Consider the following 14,481-nt stretch of genomic DNA (forward strand, 5'->3'; position numbering starts at 1 on the left):
GTCAATAGAAAAGGAAAAAAGAATGACGGTGCCATAGTGACACTACAGGCCACCCAACCAATCCCTAAAGCTGCCTGGATGTCATTTTTCCACGGAAACCATAGCTCTTTGGATGTGGATTGCCTCTTTTACAGAATGTTACGCTTGATTGGAAAAATGAAATTATTGTTTGGCGGGTTATAGCTACTGTAAATAGTAAACATCTGAATTTAACCATTCCTCCGAATACCTTTGTAGAATATGGACTAACCATTGTGGCCTCTGGTCTGATGGAACGTGAAAAGAGCAACAAAGATGACTAAGGGGCTGGAGGCTAAAACATCTGAAGAATGGTTGCAGGAATTGGGATTGTCTAGTCCGATGAAAAAAAGGATTCAGGCTGATATGATAGCGGTGCTTCAGTATTTGAGGGGCTGCCACAAAGAAGAGGAGGATCAACCTATTCGCCAAAGCAGCAGAAGGAAAGGCAGGAATCAATGGATGGGAAATAGAGAAGGAGAGAAGCAACCTAGAACTAAGAAATTTCCTGATAGTGTTTTTTGGGTCTCTTCCCAAAATCCCCAAAGCTTCAACCAAAAACTGTCTACTCTTGACCTCAGCCCATTTCTAAGAGGTCTGTAAGAGCACAAGCGTGCCTACCGTTCCTGTCCTATTCTTTCCTTTCGTTATATCCAGTTAAGATAGTTATTACATACTCATACTTATATATATTGTATACTTATATATCATACTTATATATATTGTATAGTTATTTCATGCTTATGCTTATATATACTGTGTGACAAAATAAATGTTAAAAGGGAGGGGATAGGTAGGAAGGACCCAATGCACGAGGTCTCCTCCCTCCCTCCCTCCCTCCCTCCCTCCCTCCCTCCCTCCCTCCCTCCCTCCCTCCCTCCCTCCCTCCCTCCCTCCCTCCCTCCCTCCCTCCCTCCCTCCCTCCCTCCCTCCCTCCCTCCCTCCCTCCCTCCCTCCCTCCCTCCCTCCCTCCCTCCCTCCCTCCCTCCCTCCCTCCCTCCCTCCCTCCCTCCCTCCCTCCCTCCCTTCCTTCCTCCCTTCCTCCCTCCCTCCCTCCCTCCCTCCCTCCCTCCCTCCCTCCCTCCCTCCCTCCCTCCCTCCCTCCCTCCCTCCCTCCCTCCCTCCCTCCCTCCCTCCCTCCCTCCCTCCCTCCCTCCCTCCCTCCCTCCCTCCCTCCCTCCCTCCCTCCCTCCCTCCCTCCCTCCCTCCCTCCCTCCCTCCCTCCCTCCCTCCCTCCCTCCCTCCCTCCCTCCCTCCCTCCCTCCCTCCCTCCCTCCCTCCCTCCCTCCCTCCCTCCCTCCCTCCCTCCCTCCCTCCCTCCCTCCCTCCCTCCCTCCCTCCCTCCCTCCCTCCCTCCCTCCCTCCCTCCCTCCCTCCCTCCCTCCCTCCCTCCCTCCCTCCCTCCCTCCCTCCCTCCCTCCCTCCCTCCCTCCCTCCCTCCCTCCCTCCCTCCCTCCCTCCCTCCCTCCCTCCCTCCCTCCCTCCCTCCCTCCCTCCCTCCCTCCCTCCCTCCCTCCCTCCCTCCCTCCCTCCCTCCCTCCCTCCCTCCCTCCCTCCCTCCCTCCCTCCCTCCCTCCCTCCCTCCCTCCCTTTTAACATTTATTTTGTCTTCCCCTTCCCCACCCTCTTCCCCACCCCCTGGTCCTGATTCTTAACCTCACCTCTCCCTTTCACCATCTCCCCCACCCCTGGTCCTGATTCTTAACCTCACCTCTCCCTTTCACCATCTCCCCCACCCCTGGTCCTGATTCTTAACCTCACCTCTCCCTTTCACCATCTCCCCCACCCCTGGTCCTGATTCTTAACCTCACCTCTCCCTTTCACCATCTCCCCCACCCCTGGTCCTGATTCTTAACCTCACCTCTCCCCACCCCTGGTCCTGATTCTTAACCTCACCCTCTCCCTTTCACCATCTCCCCCACCCTAGCCCAAACTCTCAGCCTCACTTACCCCCTAAATGTTGGCTACCAAAAGAGGGCAGGTTCCCCAGAGTGCAGGAGCCCCACTGAAGAGCATCTGCCCTCCAGGAAGGCATCTTCACTCTGATGACTGAGAACTCTCAGTAACTGACCCTTTAGCCTGCAAGGATGAAGTCATAAAGCCACCAGAATCCCCAAGGAGATGACCTGCCTCCCTTATTAAAGGGCACCCACCGGCCCTCCACTTTGGTGACCTACCCCTATGGCAGAGAAAGGTCTTTAGGAAGCCACCCAACCAATCCCTAAAGCTGCCTGGATGTCATTTTTTCCACGGAAACCATAGCTCTTTGGATGTGGATTGCCTCTTTTTACAGAATGTTACGCTTGATTGGAAAAATGAAATTATTGTTTGGCGGGTTATAGCTACTGTAAATAGTAAACATCTGAAGAATGGTTGCAGGAATTGGGATTGTCTAGTCCGATGAAAAAGGATTCAGGCTGATATGATAGCGGTGCTTCAGTATTTGAGGGCTGCCACAAAGATAGAGAAGGGGTCAACCATATTGGATTTAATTCTCACTAACAGATGAAGCTTGACTCATAGATAACTGAACACGTATTTTTCCAGATACATTGGTAGTAGCCTCAAATCATTGTTGCTGCATAAAATCCAGGACAATGTTTGTTTTTATATTTTTTAGATTTTTTAATATGTAATTTTGTTTTTTGTATTGTTATGCTTTTTAATTCCTTCTGCCTCACCGTCTTTATGCTGGTCTTTGACTATGAGAAAGGTTTGATTTGGTGGTTTAGGGCTTAATGTCATGGGAGAACCTCATCTGACTGGTTTGCTTCCCATTTATTAACCCTATAAGCTCTCCTACACTCTAAATATTATTACTTTCCCTAAATGAATATAAGAACTGTCCCTTTGACCTAGTTATTTCACATTAACTCTTGAAGCACATTTATCATATCCAAGTTCAATTGTGGAAGGAATACGAAGCCTGACCCCTCTGCAGAAAAAAAGCTCACCGACTCCTCATGCATTACATATCAATCAAACGTACTTGTTACAGGTGAGAGGTGGGGGTATATTTTACAATCCTTGTGAGAGAAATTGTCCAAGGAAGGAATACGAAGCCTGACCCCTCTGCAGAAAAAAACCTCACCGACTCCTCATGCATTACATATCAATCAAACGTACTTGTTACAGGTGAGAGGTGGGGGTATATTTTACAATCCTTGTGAGAGAAATTGTCCAAGGAAGGAATACGAAGCCTGACCCCTCTGCAGAAAAAAGCTCACCGACTCCTCATGCATTACATATCAATCAAACGTACTTGTTACAGGTGAGAGGTGGGGTATATTTTACAATCCTTGTGAGAGAAATTGTCCAAGGAAGGAATACGAAGCCTGACCCCTCTGCAGAAAAAAGCTCACCGACTCCTCATGCATTACATATCAATCAAACGTACTTGTTACAGGTGAGAGGTGGGGTATATTTTACAATCCTTGTGAGAGAAATTGTCCAAGGAAGGAATACGAAGCCTGACCCCTCTGCAGAAAAAAGCTCACCGACTCCTCATGCATTACATATCAATCAAACGTACTTGTTACAGGTGAGAGGTGGGGTATATTTTACAATCCTTGTGAGAGAAATTGTCCAAGGAAGGAATACGAAGCCTGACCCCTCTGCAGAAAAAAGCTCACCGACTCCTCATGCATTACATATCAATCAAACGTACTTGTTACAGGTGAGAGGTGGGGTATATTTTACAATCCTTGTGAGAGAAATTGTGGAAGGAATACGAAGCCTGACCCCTCTGCAGAAAAAAAGCTCACCGACTCCTCATGCATTACATATCAATCAAACGTACTTGTTACAGGTGAGAGGTGGGGGTATATTTTACAATCCTTGTGAGAGAAATTGTCCAAGGAAGGAATACCCAGTCAATGGAAAGGAAATTTCACCTGCCTGTCCTTTGGAGGGACAGTTCCTGAAGCTGAAGCTCCAATATTTTGGCCAGACCCTGAAGTTGGGAAATATGGAAGGCAAAAAAAGAAAGCGACAGCAGAGAATGAGATGGTTTAGATGGTGTCCTTGACGCAATGGGCATGAATCTGGGCAGACTCTGAGACAGTGGAGGACAGGGGGGACTAGCATGCTACGGTCCATGGGGCTGCAAAGAGTCAGACTGAACAACAAGGGAATACCACGAGTGAAGGAATGACCTGAAGGATGCCCCAAATAGTGCTAGCTTTCACTCTAGGAAAGCCATAAAACGACAATTTTCATTCCAAGAATATTCTATATTTCCATGCCAGTAACTTACACCCATTTGCAGACCCACAGTTCTAGGTCAGCTTCCATTTCCTGATTAATCAATTCAGTAAAATTGTTCCTATTTAAATCTGATTTTGCAAAGCCACTTTAGGCCCTGATCCCACAGATATATCCATACCATCATCGTACAAATCTTAGCTTTTAAGAAGAGCCACTTATCTGGAATGGTATCAGGTCTCTTGCTTGAGCACGGGGTGAGACTAGAACAGGGCTGACGAACACACGCATCTGTTTGGGGACAGCTGCCTAGATGTTCCATTTATATTTCGGCAAATGTAATGTTCTGGCTAGTGGGTACTCAAATAGCAAAGAACGGGAAGTTGGATCTAACTCACTGCTCACTCCAGGAGTTCGATTCTGAGCGGCTCAAGCTTGACCCGGTCTTCCATCCTTCGGAGGTCATTAAAATGACGATCCAGATTGTGGGGGGCAATACGCTGACTCTGTAAACTGCTTAGAGAGGGCTGTGAAGCGGTATACGTCCAAATTCTATTATTTAGCAATAGGACTATATACCCCATAGCACTCTCTGGGAGCTTAGTGTCAAAGCATTATTTGCATATTCCCCCCAACAATTTGGTCTTCACTCTCCTGACTTCAGAAAGCTGGAACCTGAAGCCCCGTTAAGATTTAACTCCTGACTGTGGGCAGAATTGGTCTCCAATACTGCATTCTAACCGCTGCACCACCAGGGCTCCTGTTAATATTCCCTGCGTTCCATCCCACCTTGAAAGGTTCTGCAGTTCAGCAGATCTTTAGAGTTTAAACACTCTTTCGTGTCAGTTATTTTGGGGAAACGGCTTGTGTAAATTGCTTCTTACCTTCAGCTGATAGAAGTCGTCTGTCCCATCCTTTCTTGCCAAGCACTGAACAATGCTAGGCACTGAGGAGTTGCCCAAACGTGAACCTGGGAACATAAAAATAGAACATCTGCCCTGTCAGCCTATCCCCAGAAGCTCCCTCTCTGCCCAGCAAGATGTGTTTTTCCCTAAGCCACAGAGATGGCCAATAGGAAGCGGAAATGGAGATGGCCCTAATGTGCCCTCCCCAGCTCAGCACAAGAGCAGGAGTGTGCCAGGGCCATTTGCTCTGGAACTGGAGCCAGAAGCCTCACACACAAACAAAAGTGTAAACGCTGAGAAAGTGCAACTCAAGATAAATTGGGTACCCTTTCAACATTTGTGGCCCACCTTTTCTGGATGAGCTAGCTGCACTGGGGTACTAAGGACAATTATGCTAGTAGTGACCACAGCGGAAAGGGATTCAAAATTGCATCTCGGCTCCTCATACCATCTGGTGATGAAAAGAGGCTGGGATACTTCTAAGGAGTTCTGCAGTGCTGCAGCCTGGCTGAATATATGGTCTGTCGGGGACCAGGAATTTCATCCTGTTTGGTGGCAGAACTCATTATGCAAAGGAAGCCTTCTGCATTTATTTATTTTATTTATTTATTGAATTTGTATACCGCCCTTCTCCCAAAGGACTCAGGGCGGTTCACAGCCAAGTAAAATAGACAATATATAAATACAATTAAAATGCAGCTAAAAAACTTATTAAAATTGGCCACGATTAAAATTTAGAGCTAAAACCCGTTTAAAAAAACCCATAAATTTAAACTTAATGTCAACCACTTTAATCTAGATTGCAGAAAATATGACTTCTGTAACAGAATCATCAGTGTTTGGAATACTTTACCTGACTCTGTGGTCTCTTCCCAAAATCCCCAAAGCTTCAACCAAAATCTGTCTACTATTGACCTCACCCCATTTCTAAGAGGTCTGTAAGGGCGTGCATAAGCGCACAAACGTACCTACCGTTCCTGTCCTATTGTTTTTGAATTTGTGAGATTCAGAAGAGGAGATATTTCTTCCAACTTATATCATTGGAAAAGTGGATTTGATACGTTATGAGAGAAGACAGGTTGGGTCCATTGGCTTCAAAGTATCCAGGATGAAAAATCTTACAAAATGAGAAATCGGTAATCATTTGATGTCTACACTGAGTAAGATCTTCAAACAGATTATCAAACATGTTCTGAAGACTTTAATAGGCACCTTAAATAGGAGGAGTGGCATGGGTCTTTCCTTTGCCAGAGCAACAATTTTAGTGAATCTAAGGTTTTATACTTAGGCAAGACAAATCAGAGACAGATTAAGTGAAACCTGGCTCAATAGCAGTAACTGCATTAATAGAGGGACTGAATCGAGATCACATTAAGTATTAGTACCACTTTATAAAGCCTTAGTAAGATCACACTTAGAATACTGCATCCAGGTTTGGGCACCATATTATAAAAAATAGGTCGAGTGCAGAAAAGAGCAACAAAGATGACTAAGGGGCTGGAGGCTAAAACATCTGAAGAATGGTTGCAGGAATTGGGATTGTCTAGTCCGATGAAAAAAAGGATTCAGGCTGATATGATAGCGGTGCTTCAGTATTTGAGGGGCTGCCACAAAGAAGAGGAGGATCAACCTATTCGCCAAAGCAGCAGAAGGAAAGGCAGGAATCAATGGATGGGAAATAGAGAAGGAGAGAAGCAACCTAGAATTAAGAAATTTCCTGATAGTGTTTTTTGGGTCTCTTCCCATAATCCTAAAACTTTATCCTAAAACTTTCTACTATTGACCTCACCCCATTCCTAAGAGGACCATAAGGCGTGCATAAGAGCACAAGCGTGCCTACCGTTCCTGTCCTATTGTTTTGAATTTGTGAGATTCAGAAGAGGAGATATTTCTTCCAACTTATATCATTGGAAAAGTGGATTTGATACGTTATGAGAGGTTGGGTCCATTGGCTTCAAAGTATCCAGGATGAAAATCTTACAAAATGAGAAATCGGTAATCATTTGATGTCTACACTGAGTAAGATCTTCAAACAGATTATCAAACATGTTCTGAAGACTTTAATAGGCACCTTAAATAGGAGGAGTGGCATGGGTCTTTCCTTTGCCAGAGCAACAATTTTAGTGAATCTAAGGTTTTATACTTAGGCAAGACAAATCAGAGACAGATTAAGTGAAACCTGGCTCAATAGCAGTAACTGCATTAATAGAGGGACTGAATCGAGATCACATTAAGTATTAGTACCACTTTATAAAGCCTTAGTAAGATCACACTTAGAATACTGCATCCAGGTTTGGGCACCATATTATAAAAAATAGGTCGAGTGCAGAAAAGAGCAACAAAGATGACTAAGGGGCTGGAGGCTAAAACATCTGAAGAATGGTTGCAGGAATTGGGATTGTCTAGTCCGATGAAAAAAAGGATTCAGGCTGATATGATAGCGGTGCTTCAGTATTTGAGGGGCTGCCACAAAGAAGAGGAGGATCAACCTATTCGCCAAAGCAGCAGAAGGAAAGGCAGGAATCAATGGATGGGAAATAGAGAAGGAGAGAAGCAACCTAGAACTAAGAAATTTCCTGATAGTGTTTTTTGGGTCTCTTCCCAAAATCCCCAAAGCTTCAACCAAAAACTGTCTACTCTTGACCTCAGCCCATTTCTAAGAGGTCTGTAAGGGGCGTGCATAAGAGCACAAGCGTGCCTACCGTTCCTGTCCTATTCTTTCCTTTCGTTATATCCAGTTAAGATAGCTATTACATACTCATACTTATATATATGCTTATATATTGTATAATTATTTCATGCTTATGCTTATATATACTGTGTGACAAAATAAATAAAATTTAAAAAAAATAAAAAATGGGAGAACAATTAACCGGTGGGACAGATTGCTTTCAGAAGTTTGGGGTGCTCCATCACTGGAGGCTTTTAAGAAGAGCCACTTATCTGGAATGGTATCAGGTCTCTTGCTTGAGCACGGGGTGAGACTAGAACAGGGCTGACGAACACACGCATCTGTTTGGGGACAGCTGCCTAGATGTTCCATTTATATTTCGGCAAATGTAATGTTCTGGCTAGTGGGTACTCAAATAGCAAAGAACGGGAAGTTGGATCTAACTCACTGCTCACTCCAGGAGTTCGATTCTGAGCGGCTCAAGCTTGACCCGGTCTTCCATCCTTCGGAGGTCATTAAAATGACGATCCAGATTGTGGGGGGCAATACGCTGACTCTGTAAACTGCTTAGAGAGGGCTGTGAAGCGGTATATAAGTCTAAATGCTATTGCTATCAGCCTATGAGCACTCTGGGTGCGCACCTCTAACAATGTGGGCAGTAAAATTTAGGGTTGGTGCCCTGACCGCAACATTCTTCTAGCCATGCAAGATTCTGGGGTTGGTGTGCACTCCGGAACACGGCTATCGTACTGTGGAATAAGCGCAGAAACATGGTACCTTGTGCAAGGCTTCCACCATCCGCACAACGTCATAGAAGATGACAACGGTCTCTCGTTCACTAAGCCGCTTCTCTTTGATGACATAATGCTGGAGATTGATGAGCTCAGCTGTCTTGTCACTGAAGTCATGGGCACAGAGGCAGTCCAACACTAAACAAATATGTTTCTTCATTTTTCGGGCCATCCGACTGGACTCCAGATCTTCCACCAGCTCGCATAGTCCCAAGTCACAGGGACCAGAGTTAATTGAGCAGGGAGACGCCCACCCTACCCACTGATTAGACACAAGCCCGCTCTATGCTGCTTCCACGAGGGCTACAACTGCAGGTTTTGCACCGTGCAAAATGATTGCTTTTTAAAACCATGAATAAAATTCTCAAGAGATTTCGGAAAGGAGAGGGTGGGTGCAGAAATAGTTTGTCTTACCGGAAGCGTCAAATTCTTCCCAGCAAGCATGTCCCAGACTTGCCAAAGACTCCCCAAGGACAGTCCCTCGCCTTGCTTAAGCAATTGCGATTAAACTGGCACAGAGGGGCATTTGATGGGCAGAACCTATCAGTCTCAGGCAGAGGAATAACCCCTGTCCCTGGCCTCCAGAGATCATCCACCAACGCGACCAAAGCCGCCTCAGTGCTGTAACCAGGCCGGAGGTGGTTAGAGATGAGGTTAGGTAGTAGGGAGGAGGATAGGTAGGAAGGGGTTGCGATAGTAGGAGGAAGGGGATAGGTAGTAGGGAGGAGGATAGGTAGGAAGGGGTTGCGATAGTAGGAGGAAGGGGATAGGTAGGAAGGGGATAGGTAGGAAGGGGTTGCGATAGTAGGAGGAAGGGGATAGGTAGTAGGAAGGGAGGAAATAGGTAGGAAGGGGTTGCGATAGTAGGAGGAAGGGGATAGGTAGTAGGAAGGGAGGAAATAGGTAGGAAGGGGATAGGTAGTAGGAAGGGAGGAAATAGGTAGGAAGGGGATAGGTAGTAGGGAGGAGGATAGGTAGGAAGGGGATAGGTAGTAGGAAGGGGTTGCGATAGTAGGAGGAAGGGGATAGGTAGTAGGAAGGGAGGAAATAGGTAGGAAGGGGTTGCGATAGTAGGAGGAAGGGGATAGGTAGTAGGGAGGAGGATAGGTAGGAAGGGGTTGCGATAGTAGGAGGAAGGGGATAGGTAGTAGGAAGGGAGGAAATAGGTAGGAAGGGGTTGCGATAGTAGGAGGAAGGGGATAGGTAGGAAGGGGTTGCGATAGTAGGAGGAAGGGGATAGGTAGGAAGGGGATAGGTAGTAGGGAGGAGGATAGGTAGTAGGAAGGGGATAGGTAGTAGGGAGGAGGATAGGTAGTAGGGAGGAGGATAGGTAGTAGGGAGGAGGATAGGTAGGAAGGGGTTGCGATAGTAGGAGGAAGGGGATAGGTAGTAGGGAGGAGGATAGGTAGTAGGGAGGAGGATAGGTAGTAGGAAGGGAGGAAATAGGTAGGAAGGGGTTGCGATAGTAGGAGGAAGGGGATAGGTAGTAGGGAGGAGGATAGGTAGTAGGGAGGAGGATAGGTAGTAGGAAGGGGTTGCGATAGTAGGAGGAAGGGGATAGGTAGTAGGGAGGAGGATAGGTAGTAGGGAGGAGGATAGGTAGTAGGGAGGAGGATAGGTAGTAGGGAGGAGGATAGGTAGTAGGGAGGAGGATAGGTAGTAGGAAGGGGTTGCGATAGTAGGAGGAAGGGGATAGGTAGTAGGGAGGAGGATAGGTAGGAAGGGGTTGCGATAGTAGGAGGAAGGGGATAGGTAGTAGGGAGGAGGATAGGTAGTAGGGAGGAGGATAGGTAGTAGGAAGGGGATAGGTAGTAGGGAGGAGGATAGGTAGTAGGGAGGAGGATAGGTAGTAGGGAGGAGGATAGGTAGTAGGGAGGAGGATAGGTAGTAGGAAGGGAGGAAATAGGTAGGAAGGGGATAGGTAGTAGGGAGGAGGATAGGTAGTAGGAAGGGGATAGGTAGGAAGGGGTTGCGATAGTAGGAGGAAGGGGATAGGTAGTAGGGAGGAGGATAGGTAGTAGGGAGGAGGATAGGTAGTAGGGAGGAGGATAGGTAGTAGGGAGGAGGATAGGTAGTAGGAAGGGAGGAAATAGGTAGGAAGGGGATAGGTAGGAAGGGGTTGCGATAGTAGGAGGAAGGGGATAGGTAGGAAGGGGTTGCGATAGTAGGAGGAAGGGGATAGGTAGGAAGGGGTTGCGATAGTAGGAGGAAGGGGATAGGTAGTAGGGAGGAGGATAGGTAGTAGGGAGGAGGATAGGTAGTAGGGAGGAGGATAGGTAGGAGGAAGGGGATAGGTAGTAGGGAGGAGGATAGGTAGTAGGAAGGGAGGAAATAGGTAGGAAGGGGTTGCGATAGTAGGAGGAAGGGGATAGGTAGTAGGGAGGAGGATAGGTAGTAGGAAGGGAGGAAATAGGTAGGAAGGGGATAGGTAGTAGGGAGGAGGATAGGTAGTAGGGAGGAGGATAGGTAGTAGGGAGGAGGATAGGTAGTAGGGAGGAGGATAGGTAGTAGGGAGGAGGATAGGTAGGAAGGGGTTGCGATAGTAGGAGGAAGGGGATAGGTAGGAAGGGGTTGCGATAGTAGGAGGAAGGGGATAGGTAGGAAGGGGTTGCGATAGTAGGAGGAAGGGGATAGGTAGTAGGGAGGAGGATAGGTAGTAGGGAGGAGGATAGGTAGTAGGGAGGAGGATAGGTAGTAGGGAGGAGGATAGGTAGTAGGAAGGGAGGAAATAGGTAGGAAGGGGTTGCGATAGTAGGAGGAAGGGGATAGGTAGTAGGGAGGAGGATAGGTAGTAGGAAGGGAGGAAATAGGTAGGAAGGGGATAGGTAGTAGGAAGGAGAGTGGTTAGAGATGAGGTTAGGTAGTAGGAAGGGAGGAAATAGGTAGGAAGGGGTTGCGATAGTAGGAGGAAGGGGATAGGTAGTAGGAAGGGAGGAAATAGGTAGGAAGGGGTTGCGATAGTAGGAGGAAGGGGATAGGTAGGAAGGGGATAGGTAGTAGGAAGGGGTTGCGATAGTAGGAGGAAGGGGATAGGTAGTAGGGAGGAGGATAGGTAGTAGGAAGGGAGGAAATAGGTAGGAAGGGGTTGCGATAGTAGGAGGAAGGGGATAGGTAGGAAGGGGATAGGTAGTAGGGAGGAGGATAGGTAGTAGGGAGGAGGATAGGTAGTAGGGAGGAGGATAGGTAGTAGGAAGGAGAGTGATCTGACCATGACAAAGGTTCAATGACTATTTCCCCTACAGTGGCTACTCCTCCCTATCCCCTCCCCTTCCCCCCTACAGTGGCTACTCCTCCCTATCCCCTCCCCTTCCCCCCTACAGTGGCTACTCCTCCCTATCCCCTCCCCTTCCCCTACAGTGGCTACTCCTCCCTATCCCCTCCCCTTCCCCCCTACAGTGGCTACTCCTCCCTATCCCCTCCCCTCCCCTTCCCCCCTACAGTGGCTACTCCTCCCTATCCCCTCCCCTTCCCCCCTACAGTGGCTACTCCTCCCTATCCCCTCCCCTTCCCCCCTACAGTGGCTACTCCTCCCTATCCCCTCCCCTCCCCTTCCCCCCTACAGTGGCTACTCCTCCCTATCCCCTCCCCTTCCCCTACAGTGGCTACTCCTCCCTATCCCCTCCCCTTCCCCTACAGTGGCTACTCCTCCCTATCCCCTCCCCTCCTACTTCACTTACCTCTGATAACCTGCATGGATGAAAGATTAGAATTCCCCTTCCTCCCTACAGTGGCTACTCCTCCCTATCCCCTCCCCTCCTACTTCACTTACCTCTGATAACCTGCATGGATGAAAGATTAGAATTCCCCTTCCTCCCTACAGTGGCTACTCCTCCCTATCCCCTCCCCTTCCCCTACAGTGGCTACTCCTCCCTATCCCCTCCCCTTCCCCTACAGTGGCTACTCCTCCCTATCCCCTCCCCTCCTACTTCACTTACCTCTGATAACCTGCATGGATGAAAGATTAGAATTCCCCTTCCTCCCTACAGTGGCTACTCCTCCCTATCCCCTCCCCTCCCCTCCTACTTCACTTACCTCTGATAACCTGCATGGATGAAAGATTAGAATTCCCCTTCCTCCCTACAGTGGCTACTCCTCCCTATCCCCTCCCCTTCCCCTACAGTGGCTACTCCTCCCTATCCCCTCCCCTCCCCTTCCCCTACAGTGGCTACTCCTCCCTATCCCCTCCCCTTCCCCTACAGTGGCTACTCCTCCCTATCCCCTCCCCTTCCCCCCTACAGTGGCTACTCCTCCCTATCCCCTCCCCTTCCCCCCTACAGTGGCTACTCCTCCCTATCCCCTCCCCTTCCCCCCTACAGTGGCTACTCCTCCCTATCCCCTCCCCTTCCCCCCTACAGTGGCTACTCCTCCCTATCCCCTCCCCTCCCCTTCCCCTACAGTGGCTACTCCTCCCTATCCCCTCCCCTCCCCTTCCCCTACAGTGGCTACTCCTCCCTATCCCCTCCCCTCCTACTTCACTTACCTCTGATAACCTGCATGGATGAAAGATTAGAATTCCCCTCCCCTTCCCCCCTACAGTGGCTACTCCTCCCTATCCCCTCCCCTCCCCTTCCCCTACAGTGGCTACTCCTCCCTATCCCCTCCCCTCCCCTTCCCCTACAGTGGCTACTCCTCCCTATCCCCTCCCCTTCCCCCCTACAGTGGCTACTCCTCCCTATCCCCTCCCCTTCCCCTACAGTGGCTACTCCTCCCTATCCCCTCCCCTTCCCCTACAGTGGCTACTCCTCCCTATCCCCTCCCCTCCCCTCCCCTTCCCCTACAGTGGCTACTCCTCCCTATCCCCTCCCCTTCCCCCCTACAGTGGCTACTCCTCCCTATCCCCTCCCCTTCCCCTACAGTGGCTACTCCTCCCTATCCCCTCCCCTCCCCTTCCCCTACAGTGGCTACTCCTCCCTATCCCCTCCCCTTCCCCCCTACAGTGGCTACTCCTCCCTATCCCCTCCCCTTCCCCTACAGTGGCTACTCCTCCCTATCCCCTCCCCTTCCCCTACAGTGGCTACTCCTCCCTATCCCCTCCCCTTCCCCTACAGTGGCTACTCCTCCCTATCCCCTCCCCTTCCCCCCTACAGTGGCTACTCCTCCCTATCCCCTCCCCTTCCCCTACAGTGGCTACTCCTCCCTATCCCCTCCCCTTCCCCTACAGTGGCTACTCCTCCCTATCCCCTCCCCTTCCCCTACAGTGGCTACTCCTCCCTATCCCCTCCCCTCCCCTTCCTACTACCTATCCCACCCTTAAAAATACCCTATCTAAAACCCCAAAGGCTCTTTCTTCTCGCATGCCACCTCTGTGGGTCCCAAGACCCGTCATTGAGGCCGGCCCTTGGTAGCGATATGCCATTCTCATGCGGGGGCACTGCAGGCGCAAGAGTTCATGTACAGTGTAGCGCAAAGGAAAGGCAGACACTGCTTTAAGCTCATTTCACTTTCTCAAAGGGCTTTTCCTCTCACCACTACCTTTTTGTACCACACAGAAGAAACTCATAGATTTGCACACCGTTTCTTGCTAACGGCTGACTTTGGGAGAAGGGGGCAAAGAGCTGTTGCCTAGGAGGCAACCGGAGAAGACTGGCAGGAGGCCCCAGTAGCTTATAATGGTCAGAGTGAGAAAGATAGGAAGGACCCACAGCACGAGGTCTCCTCCCTCCCCTCCCTTCCTCCCTACAGTGGCTACTCCTCCTATGCCCTGTTGCTAGGCGATTTGGAAGTGAAACGGTTCTAGGGCAGGTAACAGTTTTCACATCTTAATCTTGTATCACCCCCAGCCTCAGCAACAGCAAGAGACTCAGCGAAGGTGTAAGAAAGGCCTCTCTCTCCCTGAGCCCTCTGGAAAAGCATCACCACTTAAAAGGGGCTGCTGTGGCTTTGGGGACTGGAC

General features: G+C 49.2%; 2 protein-coding genes across 3 annotated transcripts; one reads left to right on the forward strand and one right to left on the reverse strand.

Annotated features, from left to right (window-relative positions):
* Positions 1 to 825: 825 nt before the first annotated feature.
* On the forward strand, positions 826 to 12,740 carry LOC131204510 (uncharacterized; the record flags this gene model as incomplete). Its single annotated transcript, XM_058195888.1, has 2 exons — positions 826 to 897; positions 12,672 to 12,740. Coding segments are annotated over exons 1-2 (141 nt in total), but the record flags the coding sequence as incomplete, so codon positions are not given.
* Positions 3,775 to 9,130, reverse strand: LOC131204450 (serine/threonine-protein kinase 40-like). Of its 2 annotated transcripts, none has more exons than XM_058195745.1 (2): positions 8,575 to 9,130; positions 3,775 to 3,970 (listed from the first exon to the last, which is right to left on the reverse strand). In XM_058195745.1, the coding sequence occupies exons 1-2, from the start codon at positions 8,758 to 8,760 to the stop codon at positions 3,908 to 3,910; spliced, it is 249 nt and encodes an 82-aa protein (XP_058051728.1). In that variant the 5' UTR covers positions 8,761 to 9,130; the 3' UTR covers positions 3,775 to 3,907. The 2 variants fall into 2 exon arrangements, 1 of the variants encoding a protein (XP_058051728.1); XR_009156602.1 differs by lacking the exon at positions 3,775 to 3,970 and adding an exon at positions 7,181 to 7,615.
* Positions 12,741 to 14,481: the final 1,741 nt, after the last annotated feature.

This window comes from Ahaetulla prasina, chromosome 10 (genome assembly GCF_028640845.1).
Source record: "Ahaetulla prasina isolate Xishuangbanna chromosome 10, ASM2864084v1, whole genome shotgun sequence".
In the NCBI taxonomy this organism is placed as follows: domain Eukaryota; kingdom Metazoa; phylum Chordata; class Lepidosauria; order Squamata; family Colubridae; genus Ahaetulla; species Ahaetulla prasina.

What these genes read in the sequence shown, in the direction of transcription:
- LOC131204450 (XM_058195745.1), bottom strand. Translation starts at nt 8,760, where the DNA reads ATGGCCCGAAAAATGAAGAAACATATTTGTTTAGTGTTGGACTGCCTC. An exon ending in TGGTGGAAGCCTTGCACAAG is followed by an intron (nt 3,971 to 8,574) that starts GTACCATGTTTC and finishes TCCCAACTTCAG; the next exon opens with GGTCTGGCCAAAATATTGGA.